This window comes from Ipomoea nil, unplaced genomic scaffold (assembly GCF_001879475.1).
Source record: "Ipomoea nil cultivar Tokyo-kokei standard unplaced genomic scaffold, Asagao_1.1 scaffold1619, whole genome shotgun sequence".
NCBI classification, from domain to species: domain Eukaryota; kingdom Viridiplantae; phylum Streptophyta; class Magnoliopsida; order Solanales; family Convolvulaceae; genus Ipomoea; species Ipomoea nil.
In genome coordinates, this window is record NW_017618047.1 from 800,929 (window position 1) to 816,111 (window position 15,183).

The following is a 15,183-nucleotide window of genomic DNA, read 5'->3' on the forward strand; positions in this document are numbered from 1 at the left end:
AAGTTTAAATTTAATTTTCAGTAAGAGTGACTTATTAGTTATTAGTCTTCTTAATTTGAATCGGATCAAATAGTGACAGTACATATAAATTGATTTATTTTCTTGTGTTACTTCACTAGACGAGAGTAGTAGCTAAAGAATTTCATCAACACTCAAAAAAAAAAAAAAAGCAAAATAATAATAATAAATAAATAAAAGAGTAAAAGTAGAAGTAATTGCTAATTGAAATAATTACAAACTGTTTTCCTCTGGTGGATATTATTTAATGATTGACAGGAATTAAAGTCTCGAGGTTCTATACAAAAAGTCAAAAATCATGAAAGTAAATGGACAAGATCGGCATTGCTTATTCATAGAAGACAATAGTAAAATATACTAATAATAGGAGCATTAAAGTAATATGATTTCCATCTATTCACAGCACCAGCTTGCTCTATTTTAGAGGCTCGAGTTCAAAAACACAAAATGCACTAACCAACTACAACCAAATAATAACCTATACTGTAAAACCAAATACTCGAGGGCAATTTCTCCTAGAAACATTCAGCAGCAGCGCCTTGCCAATGCAGCTCCATTTACGCCAGGTACCTGAACATGTTCGGGTTCTCTTTGTCTCGTTCCAAGTAGTCCCGAGTTATTAGATCTTCAATTCGCTTCTTGATTGCCTTGAAGTCGGGCTGCAGAAAACACACAAGAATTTAAGCCTTCCAAAAAGAATGGGGGTTCTCAAAGTGCAAATGCACAATGGATACATGGCATACCTTGAACATTCGACTCAACTGCTCAACACACTCCAAAACCAACTGTTGATGAGCCAGAACTTTTCTACTCTTCATGATTCGTACAATACATGCATCAATAGCATAACGCCTATCCTTGTCGACATCCTCCACCACTTTTTTCCTTTCATCCACAGGAGGCAGAGGTATCTACAGAGAGATGCAACTTGTTTAGAAAGGAACTTAAACCTAAAGTGAAAAATAACAAGATTTAAGGATGTATATATAAAATTACCCTGATTCTCCTCATTCTGTCAGTAAATTTGGAGTTGAACTCAAAATAATCATTGGACGAAACGGTTCTATTGCTAGGTTCCTTAATCAGAATTTTATATTTGGCGCATGAAAGAGACTGTAGCAATCTGACCAAGTCATCATCAGCCAAGTTTAGCTGGCTTTTAATATCTTGGTAACTTAGTCTATCTGAGGCATTGAAGAGTAACAATGCAGCTGCCTGAAATGACAACCATAAAAATAGAATCAGTCTCCAATGGCTGTAATCAACCAAGGGAACAATTACAATTTAATAAAAATACATAACCTGATATGTTCCCAAAATCAGTTCAATGGTTTTTTGCTCAAACTTTCCATTTATGTTGCATGTTCCCAGTGAATAAATCCATGTAAGTTTCCTGTGTTTTGTTTTTGTCTGATAAAATTCTTTGAAAACCTCCACACACTTGACCTGAAACAATTGAACAATGTAAGGACACTGCTATACAATAGTAAACCACCTACAAAAAATCAAAACCGCATTATCTCATCAAATACTAAGCAGAACCCACCATCTCCTCCGGGAGACTCAAATCAGAGGATTTATAGCTAGGCCAGAACCCAGTTGTAAGAACAGTGACAGTCAAATCAATCCCAGGACTAGCAGCTGGATTATTGTTAAGATAATCCTGGAAGTGGTTCTGATTTTCCTTCGCTAGCGTCAAATCTGTAACCTGGTGGTGGAAGAGAACGTCAACAAAAATTAGAAAGAGAAGACACAAGATTTTTTAAGAAATCAATCATACAAGTATACAACAAAGCTCCACTCACCATTCCCTCCATCTTTGAGGTGAACTGTCCACCACACTGCTGCTTTAGCTTTGTGAGGATTAATCTTTCGTGGTCATCATTTGCACTTTTATCAAAAAGCAATCGACGAGACAGCTTCTTCCTATAAACAGTAATCAATACAATAAACATAGGAAGTCAATGTTAAAAAAAAAAAAAAAAAAAAAATTAACACACACAAATTGCAGTCAGGTTCTCACCGGTAAAATTCAGCAAAAAGATCTTTATCACTGATATATGCCAAAAGCTTGACAACCTGCAAAGTGCATGATATCCACATGAGTGAAGACAAACTGAAGAAAGAGACTTTGATCTCCATATAATTTGAAAAAGAAATCCGTGCTGTCAAATTAGTTTGCATTATTACCTTATCCAATGTTTCCTCAATAGCCTCATCACTCAGTTTTTCACTCCCACCCTTTTTAAGGATATTATCACAATAAGAAGCCAAGAGTTCAGCACTGGAGCAGCCAGCAACAATTTTATTACAGAATACCTCAAATGCTTCTTTCAAAGCCTACAGGAAACCAGGATTTTTAATTATTTAGAAATAATACAAATGGCAAAAACAACATAACCACTGAATGTTTAGCTTACCTTGTGAAAGAGAGAATTGTTGGAGAAACAGTCTGTCACATATGCCATATACTTGTCATGAAGCTCAATCACTTTCCTAACAAAGACCTGAAAGACAACATTCATAAGTGTATAGTTCAGTTTTAAAAAAATAAAATTAAATTACATAAATTGTAGGCCATTTTTAATTGTGGCAATATAATATGGTATGCTATTACCAAAAAAAAAAAAAAAAAAAAAAAACAAGATGAAGAAGAAGAGAGAGAGAGAGAGAAGCAGCTGAGAATGTATAGCTTTTCTTAAGCAGTAGTATGTGAAACATGAATTTTGTAAGAAAAGTATTTACCTGCTCCTGTGAACTCCCTGAGCTCTCAGCCTGTACAAAAATATTAAACACCATTTTTTTAGGCCAGCGCGAAGGAACAAGCAACTTTCACTCCACTTTTTCCTTCTTTAATGTAGTGCACTAATGCTCAAGGAAACTTATTAATGCTACCCAGTTATTAGTATGCAGTCCACCTAAGAAATCAGTACAAGAAGCATAGTCGCACATTTTTTCCTTAACCCAACTCCTTAATAAGCATTGCTAATGGAAATGAAGCAGTAAGAAGCTAAGTCGAAGCTATTCTTAATAAGTGGTCTGAACCATCAAGAATAGCAATATCCTTTAAAACAGTTGGGAAGTAAACAGATACTCGTGAGACGGAGGCTACCTTACTACTAGCTGCATCTTCAGCCTGCTGCACCAATACCATGCCTTCAGCAGTGACATGCTACAATAAACAAGTAATCACAAAGTCTTAGCATAATGGAAAAAATCTTAGAAAGCCTTCTTAGTCAAAAGGGGGTACAAATAAGCCACAGTACCTGTTTAAACATATTGGCAACCAGATCCAATCCTTTCGTAATCTTTAAGAAAAGCCTATACATCCTAGATAAATCTTCCACCTAACATCAAAAGGGCAAAAAGTGGGCAAAATTATGAATGCAACAATTGGATAACTTCGATTATGAAAAAAAAATAAGAGTTATACCTTATCATCCCTAAGTAATGCTCGGCAACCAGAATGCTCCTTTTCAAGCAATTGATTGGTGTATACTACAAGCAACTCATTTTGCACTTTCTATAGCATAAAGAATCATCAACAGTAAGTACTAATAAAAGATAAGGTAAAACAAACTGATGCACTTTTTGGTGTAAAACCTCAAGACTGAGAGGGCCAAAAATAAAATAAAATACGGTTTCTTAATTCAAGAACTAGAAATTAATATCTTTGCATTCATAAAGAAATAAATATAATCATTCATCAAGAACCATTTTTCATAAAGCATGCAGCAATATTTAGGACAAGAGTGTCTGTATGTTCTGATAACTACCTCCAAAAGCCTTGTTTCACTACTGGAATGCAGATAATGAGAAACCCTATCTTTCTCTTTCTTCAAGCACTCTTCAGCCTGCAGTTACAGAGAACAGAAGCTTCAACTTAGCATGGTATAACATGCAAGACTAAGTTGCCAAAGAAAGAGAGGAAAGACAATAATTACCTTCAACATGTAATCTGGACAAGAATCTTCAACTATCCAGTTTGATGCCTTCCGAGAATAATAAGCAGCAGTATCCTTGAGCAATGCATCTTCAAAGTCATTCTCATAGTATTCCATCTGCCCCATTCCGATTTCAACAAAAATGTCTAGTACATTCTTCAATAGTGCTCTATCAATCTGTTCACTCTCACGTTCTTGATCAATCTGGTAGGGAAGTATTTTTTCTAATTACCAACATGTAGCAAATAGCTATAAACAATGTGCAAATGATAAAGAAGACATAAGACTTACAAGAGCTATAACAGCATCTCTAGCTTTACCTCTTGACTCCTGGTAAACCTGTTATCAAGGAGGAAGTAAATACTAACAACAAAAAATATCAAGAAAGGTCACAAATAAAAGTTGAAAAGAAATGCGGGAAACAAACCAGATCACGGAAGCAAGAAAGTCCAACTTCATGAAGAGGAGAGAGTGACCTCCGAGCAATAAAGTACCGGTCAAGATAGTGGAAAAATCTAGAAAGCCACCTGACCATAACCTTGTGATTTGCCCACCTTTTAACAAGCTCCCTTAGCATGAACTCATCATGCTTCTCTCTCAAAGAGGGCAAAACCTGCAAAACATATTGAAACCAGAACAAATCAAGCTACAATAATCAATGCTCCAAATTTGCCACACAAAATTAATTAGATAAAACTTCATTGAAAAGGACTGAAAATTCAAATGTAGACATATGCCATGTTTGTTCAATAAAACAGAAAAATATAAGCTTCAACCACCAAAAATTCTTACCACTGAGTTGATGTATTCATCAAATGATTCCCTATACTTTTCATATAGCTGCTGAGAATAGTCATGGGGTGGTTTCTGCGTGCACATATTATAGATAGTACTAAACTACAATTAAGGACGAACAAATATTGAAGTAAAAGAAAGATAAAGTAAAGGAACCATAATATTAACAATGACAAAGGATACGTGTAAAGCATCATGTACTCTTCAGAACTAAATGACTCGGGCTGGGCTTCCAATATCCTCTTTAGCTTTGTGATTCCCTTCTGCATAAAATCCCATCCTTCTTCCAGTTCTATTGTCTTCATTTGGCTCATTGTCATCTGAACTCAGTTCACTTGTATTTTCTCAAGTACACTACAATACAAACAATTAGATTAGAACAGAATATTAAGCATCATAAAACAGGAACATACGCCAACAAGAATGACAGGTAACCTTGAACTCCATGCCAACAAATAATGTGTGTGAATATATGCAACAATAAAGCTGGACAGCGCCTGAACATATGCCTTCAACATGAAGGATCATATGCTAAGCTTACAACCATATAATGCAATCACACGCAAATTCATTCACAAACAAATATTATACATTAATACGCATGAGGTTCAATGATTTTGCTTCCAATCAAAGCCTAGCAGAAAACCCTAAAACTGCACTAAAATCACAATCGCCACGCACAAACAAATCATCTAGGCAAAAACTACACGCCCTAGCAGAAACAAGCCCGAATAAATCAAAACATATTTATTATAAACATGAAGGCAAACCAAACGCAATCAAAATAAACATATGATGTCCCTGTCGCTCACCGGAAGATGGATTGCGGAACTGCGAAGCGATTCCTAAACAAATGTAGTCTAAAGGGGAAAATCCGGGTCGGGTGAAAGAAGCAGAAACCCGAACCCTATGAATTGCTAGGTCGAGAGTGCCTGTAAAAGTTTGTTGGTATTGGTAATATAGGAATTGAAGGGAGAACGAAAGGGCTCGGAGACCGGAGAGAGTGCTGAAAGCGACAGGCGGTTCAATCAGAGTCGTCGTCTGACTGGTCTGGAACGAGCGGCATTCCTCCCTTGCGGCCTTTCCTCGACTCCCATTTATATAGCACTACTCGTACGTATATACTTTGTTTACAACTAAAAATAAACATTTTTTTCCCTCTCGGATTATGAAAATACGAATCTCACCAACACTTTGCCTCTTAATTGGGCCAGTCCAATTAATTCTACGGGCTTAAAGGTACTTTTTAAAGTTTTGACATACTTAGGACACCTCATCAAAAAATGAACATTCTTTCAAAAAAAAAAACCAAATAAATAAATTTTACCCATATATATCTTTAAGTAGTGATTCTAGAATTATCTCATTACCCAACAAAATATTCATAAGATTAACTATGATACATTCAATTATTTATGCATTTAGTAACCAATATACTTTTTAATGATGTTTTTCGAGTATAAAAACATGTCTAGACTTGAATAGAAAGAAAACTAGCTAGAATGGAGTTGATGATCAACTCTAAATCAATAGTCACCTTCTTATATCAACATAGGAGGGAGGTCGAGCAAAACATGACGGTCAACATCATCCAAAAGTACAGACGATTATTTTTTTTTTTTTTTTGAAAGCAAGTGCAGACAATTTTTCAACAGAAGTCCTATAGGGAGCAAATCCAAACTGCAAACTCCTTGACTAACGATGGTGGAACATATGTGTTTGAGATCCCTCCTAGGACGATTTAGGGCATGTTGATAGACAACGGGATGAATCTACCAAGAACAAGAACGGTGGTTTTGGACGAGCATGCACCAACGCACCTAGCTTCTTTAGATATCCTTCTCTCATTTTTTTTTTGTTAATGCCTAATACATCCCATAATAGTATTTACTCGATCCCAATTGATTATTCTTCAGCTTTCGATTACATGTGGAAGATTAAATTGAATAAAATGAAGTGAGATTCATAGGAGACATGAAGAAATTCAATAGTCATACTATATTCCAATGCAATAAATATGTCCATCTCATTATTGTTACCTTGTATATGATGTTGATTACTACATTTATTATTGCAAATCTGACAATGTTGTTGGTGATTTCGTTGTATACTTTACAATTTTGAACATTGTGTTTTGTTTGATATACAAGAGTGTAGCAAGGATATAAAGCATCTCAAATATCCCAATAATTGAAATAGTAGGACAGCTCGATCATTTGTAAAGCACAAGAGATTAGTGTTCTAAATGATTATACAAATCAATCTCAATAAAGAGATTAGTCATAGAATAATTTAGTCTTAGCTTGTTGTGTTAATAAACTGTATTAACTATCTTGATAGGAGTGACATCTAATTTGAATAATCAACCATTCCACTTGATAAATCCACAGTATGAGTACTTTGTCAGTGTATCCAGGCAGTCAGGCATATGAAATAATTGGTCAGTCGGTTAGCCAAGCACTTGTTAAGGGACCGTTAGGCGGAGGAATAAATTAAAAAGAGGCATATAAAAGATATTCGGAAGATCCATTACAAAATCCAATTAAGGTTTCCTTTCTAGTTTAGAAAGAAGAAATCGCATTTTATGAATTGAAGGAAATAATCAAGACTTAAGTTTCCTAGATCATATTTGTAAATCATTTCCTTTCGTTTCTTGGGGCTAACCGCCTATATACAAATATCCCTCGTGGGGCACATTGTAAGGCCAGGGGTTCGATTTATACTTTATGACAATAAAATTACTTTCGCAATATTTTCACACTGAGTACATTAGTGTTGGCCTGCCAATCGACTACCTCGTAGTTGTAAAACCAACACCACCAATTAGAGTTCACAACATTAATCCCACTTACAAATTGTCATCACATCACAAAGGGTTCGTTAATCAAAGTATCTTCTTCATCATCGTTCCATTATACTTTTTTTTCTACGTATTGTAGCTTGGGGTTGATCAAATTAAAGTCATCAGGCCACTTTAGTCAACCACATTCTTGATTACCTTGTAATGAGTTTTACTACATTGACTCATAATCTCTACTTCCTCACTTTTACTTTTGATGTGGCAAGATATGATAAGTTATTTTCATCATGTAGGTCCAAGAAAAATGTCAATATCAAAATTTTAAGAGAGTAAAAGTAGGAAGTCAAATTTGAAAGTCCAAGTTAAGTTGTATTTTCCTCCATCTTGTAATAGGCCTTACTAAGCCTAGAGTTTTTTCTGGGCAATCCACTTCTTTTTGTTACAATAAGTACAACTTTATATAAAGTATAAAGTACAAATTTATAAAATGTTCTCATTTATTATTACCTGTGTACAACTTACCTCTCTATATGTATCAACAATGAGCTGAGATTTTGTGATCAATGGCTTCTTAAAAGCCACAATGTACAAATATACACCAATCTCAAAATAGTGAAATCACCTAGACTCGGATTAACTTAAAAAGATTCGAAAGTTTGTTTTATTTATTTCATATTAGCCTAAAAAGATATATATTTGTGCATATCAAGTGGGCCTCTTTTCCAAGATGGGGTTTATCATTTATGTGTTGTTAGATCTTACAAAACCATCACTTATAGTTTATGGGCCTAATGTAAAACCAAACGACATTTCATATGTAATATATGTATGCAAATTATGCTATGGACTCGTGTCCACTATGCATTATGGACACGAGTCCAAAACGCCGTCGTTTTAGGGGAAAACGGCGGTATTCTAAAATTTTAAAAAAACTTGCGTTTGTTAAGCCGTTAACGGCGTTATTGATCGATTTGGCAGAGGATTTCTATTCTTTCATTCTTTCGTTTTGGCAAGTTGAGATTGCAATCCATTCTACATCGCAATCTCAGAGCGTCGCAAGTTCCATATATTCTTTCCTTTCGTTTTTTTGGTTGTTTGTCGTTCGTTTGTATTTGAATAACGAGTTATTTGATGGATGATGCGAGAAACCAGAGCGGTTTGAATGCTGATTGATTTTCTATGATGGAGGTTCGAGGTATTTTGCGATTTTGGATATACTTGATTTTTTTTCTGTGGTTTGAGATCGATTAGGTCAAAAAACTGAATTCGATTGTATATTTGTGTGCATTAATGCGATCAAATTTGGTGTCAGTGTATATTTCTTTTGAATTTGTGATTGATGTTGATTGCGTACAATGTGTGAGATTTTGGCGAGGGTTTGCTGGTGATTGCAATCAATGTATGCGATTTTGGGTAGAATTTACAGGTGATTTCAGTGTTTGGAGTGTTTACTCTGATCATAAATCTCTGCACTTTGAATGTGTCATAATATTTCAACTGTACATACATAATGATTGACATGTACATTCATACACTGTGAACTATATATTCATAACAGTTTTGATACTTTGTAGCTATTTCTAAAGTGAATGTCAGTAAGTTGCATGTTATATGTTCAACAATTTTACAGTTGTATGTTTATATATTTGATTGATTTGTGTACAATGTTTATGTATTTACAGTGAACGAAGCTTTGGTGGATGATTCATTAAGTACAGCTCAAGGAGATTTAAACATTGACGGATCTTCCTCGATTCCAGGTTTTAAATAGTGTTTAATGTCAATCAGATTGCTTTTGATTCTATTATTATAGATAAAGTTTTAGTATATATATATATATTTTTGGTGTTTTATTGCAATTAGTGAATGAAGATTTGTTGGGTGATTCATTAAGTACAGATGAAGGAGATGTAAACATTGATGGATCTTCTTCTATTCCAGGTTTTTTACCAGTGTTTACTCTTATTTAAAATGTTTTTATTCAATAAGTATAGATCAAGTATGGTGATGTGTGATGGTTTTTATTGTTATATTGATGTTGTTGACCATATGTGTATTGTGCTTATGTGAATATAGTTTGATGAAGTTATGAATATACACTATGAAATTATGAGTATGTAGGTTGAAATTATGGATGAACAGATATGTAGTTTTGAATATACAGTTAAGCAATTATGAATGTACAGTTCTATAGTTATGATTATACACTATGGAGTCATGAGTTTGTATGGTGAAATTGTGAATGAACAGATATGAAGTTTTGAAAGCAGTTATGAATGTACAGTTTTATAGCTATGAATATACACCTATGGAGTTATGAGTTTATATTCATAATGTTCAGTGAATGATATATTTTTTTTAGGGTGAAGTGTCAAATAGCACCATGAACCAATAGCGAAATGTCATGCCGCACCCTAATCTTACATAAGTGATGATTCGATGCACAAACTAAAAAATTTTGTCCGCCTAGAACTTTTTGTAGGTTTCCTGGTATCCCTGATGACATGGCACCGGTATTTATCTGACGTGGAGTTTGTTTTTATTAATATGTCCCAAATTAAAATTTTAGAAAAGTTTTCGGTTATTTCTTAAATAATCAAAAGTTCAATATCTAACTCTTCTTCCTTCCCAGTTCCATCGACCACTGCATCTACACCATCTCCAACCTCCACCGGCTTCTCTTTCACTCCGATACCCTCCTCCGTCTCGCCGTTGACCACTGCTTCGACTCCATCCCCAACCTCCACCGCCCTCTATTCCACTCTGGACACCCTCCTCTGCCTCGCCGTCGACCACTCCACCGCACAAATTTCACCACCCTATCACCGCCAAGACTGCCAAACCCATCCTCCCTGTTCCTCTATGAATTTAACAAAAATATTGTGAGCATCTAGCACTCCAATGTGAGCCGCACCACCGATTGCGAACATCTTCTTCCACCAATCGCGAACATCTTCCACCGCCGGCCTCACCTGCTTCAATTCAAAATTTTCAGATTGTGTTTTAGGATTTACCTGCTTCAATTCAAGTTTTGTGTATTCTACGTCGTTTTTTCTCTCAATATTTTGTAGAATTTCCAGAATCCGGCGAATATTGCAGTCGCCGGAACACCGGCGGCACGGGCATAGCACCAACAATATTGTGGATATTGTGTACGTCCATGTATATATACAATCTTTCTTCCTCTTATGATGTAAGTTGACCAGTACATGAATATACCTTCAATATCGTCCATGTATATATACAATCTTTCTTCCTCTTATGATGTAAGTTGACCAGTACATGAATATACCTTCTTTCTTCTTTCGCATACACTGCTCTGTCTATCAGTTTTTGACATCTCAGAGAGAAAAAGAAAGAGAAAGAGAAAGAGAGGGAGAGACAGAGAGAACAACAAAGCCATGGTTGCGTACGACTTTTTTTTTTTTTTTTTTTTTTATGAAGGTGGAGGGAAGAAGCAAACATCATGGGATGAAGAATTTCTTGCGTGATCGATGAGAATTCTGGATGAAGAATGTATGGAAAAATGTATGAATTTGGAGCAATTTGGATATTTTAGAAAATTAGGCTTTGTTTATTCAAGCAAAATGATGAAATGGATGCCATGTCATACCCAATTACCTCCACATCAACAAGTTATTACCTATAACTTGAAGGCAACCTATAAAAAGTTCCAGGCGGATAAAATCTTTTAGTTTATGCATCGAATCATCACTTATGTAAGATTAGGGTGCGACATGACATTTCGCTATTGGTTCATGGTGCTATTGGACACTTCACCCTTTTTTTTATCATTTGATGGAAAATCCGTTCCTATGTAGAGCATGGCTGGATTTATTCGGCATTCCCTTCCCCCCCCCCCCCCCCCCCTCTACATTGGAATTATTTCTCCATCAAATGTTATTATTTGTTATAAATTAGGTTATATATTTTGTAATTGCAGTTGATGAAGATTTGGTTGGTGTTGTAGTAAGTAATGGTGATGAAGCTTTTGAATTGTATAATGAACATGCATATAGAGTTGGTTTTAGTGTGAGGAAGGGTAAACAACGTTACAAGGCATCTACCAAGACAATTCAAATGAAGAGGTTTTACTGTTCTAAGGCTGGTTTTAAGTGTAAGGCAGATGGTGGTGTTAAGCTTTATTCAAAAATTGATACAAGGACAGGGTGTGGTGCATTTGTTCAGTTTGATGTGGGTGGAGATGGATTGTGGACAGTTGCAAAACATATGAAGGTGCACAACCATGAGCTATGTGATTTAGACAAGAGTCATCTACTTCGTTCACATAGGAAAGTGGGAAGTAACCAGCTTTCATGCTTAAAAGACTTGAAGCAGAGTGGAGTTGGGGTGGCAGGGGGTATTAGGTTTTTGAAACACCAATCAGGCGGGTCTCCATTGGTTGGTTTTACTAGTCGCGATGCTTATAATTCGTTGGCTTTTGATGCAGTTAAGAGTTTGGATGGAACTGATTCAAATTCGTTGATTGAAATATTTAGGAGGAGGCAGTCTAATGAGTCTGAGTTTTTTTTTTTATTTTGAAGTTGATTCTGACTCAAGACTGTGTAATTTTTTTTGGAGGGATGGGCAAATGAGACGGGATTATGAATTATTTGGAGATTTGTTAGTGCATGATACAACATATCGCACTAACAAATATGATATGATATGTGGGTCGTTTATAGGGATGAATCATCATTGTATAAATGTAATGTTTGGTTGTGGGTTTTTGAAGAATGAGAGGATCGAATCCTTTGTGTGGTTGTTTAAAGCCTTTTTAAGATCTATGGATGGCAAGTGTCCACAATCGATTATGACGGATCAATGTGCAGCCATGGCTGCTGCCATTTCCATAGTTTTTCCAACATCACGCCATCGTCTTTGCATATGGCATATTGGTGAGAATTCGAAGAAGCATATCAAGACGTTAAGGAACAATAAGGAGTTTATGGATATCTTCAACTGCTTGCTGAAATACACAGACACAGAAGCTGAATTTGAATTCTATTGGACTAGGTATGTTTCTGTTTATGAGTTTTTGTTTATGAATATACAGTTTATACCTTATGAAGTTACAGTATAGCAGCTATGAATATACAGTTTAGCTAGTATATTTGCAAATCGGAATATATGCCATGGGTATGAAATATATGCATGCAGATTTATTTGAATTATGAATGTAGAGAATAGTAGTTATGAATATACAGTATAGATGTTATGAACAAACACTATATTAACTATGGATATAAAACGTTTGCAAGTAGGAATTTCCATTATATGAATTATGAATATACAGTACAGGAGTTATGAATATACAGTTTAGCTATTATGAACCTACAATATACCAATTATGAACATACATAATTTGCAGGATGGTGACTGATTTTAAGTGTCACAAGAATACATGGCTAGGGTAGCTTTATGACTGTAGGGAGAAGTGGTGTCCAGCTTTCAGTAAGGATTATTTTTCTGGGGGTATTCTATCTTCACAAAGGAGTGAAACAACTAACCATTTCAATTTCTAGAAGGTTGTCTAAGACTGCTGGTTTGTGTGATTTCTACTCATCGTTTGTCAGTGTTATTTCTGAGTGGAGAAGTAAAGAAAATGGCAAAGACTTTCGATGTGCTCAAGGTGTACCTGCCATGTTGATTGACAATGTGAAACTTCTTTCACATGCCCGAGAGGTGTATACAATTGAAATCTATTTTTTGTTTGAGGAACAGTTAATGAAAGGTAGTGCGTGTCACCAAGAGGTTGTGTTTAATGATGGGTGTCAATATAAGTATCATGTGTGGCGACCGGATGTAGATATTATTAGGCATGAAGTTAGCTTTAAGCCAATTAATATTGATATTTCTTGCAGTTGCAAATTGTTTTCCGAAATGGGAATCTTGTGTTGTCATTGTATACGCATACTTGATATAAATTGTGTTGGTAGTATTCCGGACAAGTACATTATGAAAAGATGGACCAAAAAGGTTGCAGCTGTTAGGAATGCGAACTTTGATTCACTGTTTTATAATGCTGGCATTCCTCCTTCAATTTGGGTTGTTGAGATTAGTAGGAAGTTTCAGAAATTGGTTGTTTCAAGTCAAGACAATAGTGTAGCTAGACAGTTTTGCGATGAAGCTGTTGAGAATGCAAAGAAATTGATTGAAGCAGAGAATGGGAAAATGAATACTGAAGGGTGTGGTGCTTCATCTTCAAATGTTATTGTTCAAGATCCTTCAAGCCGGAGATTGAAAGGTGTGCGTAATAAAAGGAGGAGTAGTATTATTGCAAAGAAGTACACTATAGCAAGGGGAAGAAGGAGTGCTGCAAATAAGGTTGCTTCAAATATAAAGGGTGCCGTTCAATCACTGGTTTTGGAAAATATATCTGAGATTGCTGGTGATGGATATCTTGTACATCCAACTTCTAGTAGTTCACAGTTTGTTCGGTTTAATAAGAGTTTAGGTGAGAACGTAGTTGCAGAATGAGATTGTGACATGTCAGTTTGTTAGATTTGAATCTTATATTCACAACTTTTATATATACATTTACAAGTTATGCAGTATATATTCTTACTACTTGTTCCTTACTTTTTTAAAGAGGTTTAAACATCTATGTTGACAGGGTACATTCATAATTATATTAGTGTACATTCATAACCCCAGAACTGTACATTCATAACCCCAGAACTGTACATTCATAACTCATTAACTGTACATCCATAATGTGATAAGTGTACATTCATAATACTTGTTCTTTATTTTTTCATGTTTACATTTAGATTTTTTTTTTGTATATATTATTAATATTTAATTATTATGTGTAGTAAGAGGTTCAAACATCAAAGTTGAAAATAATAAGTTTTACCACTATATATTTATAATTATAAGGTCATAATGTCAATGCCATGTGTTTAAAATTCCAAAGCTGTGTATTCTTAACCACATGATTGTACATCCATAATGCCATATATGTACATTCATAATCCGAAGACTGTACGTTCATAATCTCATAATTGTGCATCTATAATGGCATATCTGTATAAACATAATCTTATAATTGTACATTCATAATATCATAACTGTACATTCATAACCACAAAACTGTTCATCCATAATGTCATAACTGTACATTCATAACCAGAATACTGTATGTTCATAAACTCAGAAGACATCAAATATGTTATACATGTTCAGAAATTAATAACAGAACCATATGTTTCAAACATAAAGTCATATAATAGAACCATTGTCACAAGTGCAAAAATATACATGTTTGAAATATAAAGTCGTAATAATAGAACCGTTGTCAAAAGTGCAAAAACATACATCCCCACAATCCAACTACACAATTTGTAGTATCAAAAATCAGTATCCACAATTGGTCAGCAATCATTTACAAAATGTCAGTATTTCACATTCATTTCAGGTCAGACAGAGCCCTTGCTGCTTTCATAATTCTGTGCATTTCTGTGTTCTCTTCCCACGTTATGATTGTAGCTGCATACTTTGCTCGCAATCCAGAGATGAAATCAGCCTACAAATGAAGATCATTAAATAATAAGTTTCATGCAATGGGAAAAAAATAAAATAAAATAAAAATAATAGCTGAAAGTAATATGTTTTCCTCTTACA

The 15,183-nt window shown here is 34.9% G+C and overlaps 1 protein-coding gene across 1 annotated transcript; it reads right to left on the reverse strand.

The window, feature by feature from the left end:
* Positions 1–222: 222 nt before the first annotated feature.
* LOC109191341 (cullin-1-like) lies at positions 223–5,847 on the reverse strand. Its single transcript, XM_019341966.1, has 20 exons — positions 5,570–5,847; positions 4,941–5,111; positions 4,755–4,854; positions 4,390–4,575; positions 4,254–4,301; positions 3,963–4,166; positions 3,795–3,872; positions 3,452–3,541; positions 3,285–3,365; positions 3,131–3,190; positions 2,764–2,793; positions 2,439–2,525; positions 2,209–2,358; positions 2,042–2,097; positions 1,824–1,944; positions 1,565–1,726; positions 1,321–1,464; positions 1,015–1,233; positions 762–929; positions 223–677 (listed from the first exon to the last, which is right to left on the reverse strand). The coding sequence occupies exons 2-20, from the start codon at positions 5,075–5,077 to the stop codon at positions 576–578; spliced, it is 2,223 nt and encodes a 740-aa protein (XP_019197511.1). The 5' UTR covers positions 5,078–5,111; positions 5,570–5,847; the 3' UTR covers positions 223–575.
* Positions 5,848–15,183: the final 9,336 nt, after the last annotated feature.

Bases quoted from the DNA above. Each gene is read 5' to 3' on its own strand.
- LOC109191341 (XM_019341966.1), bottom strand. From the start codon at position 5,077: ATGACAATGAGCCAAATGAAGACAATAGAACTGGAAGAAGGATGGGAT. The intron at 4,167-4,253 runs GTAAGTCTTATG...CTTCCCTACCAG, and splicing joins GAGATGCTGTTATAGCTCTT to ATTGATCAAGAACGTGAGAG. The intron at 678-761 runs GTATGCCATGTA...TGTTTTCTGCAG, and splicing joins AGTTGAGTCGAATGTTCAAG to CCCGACTTCAAGGCAATCAA.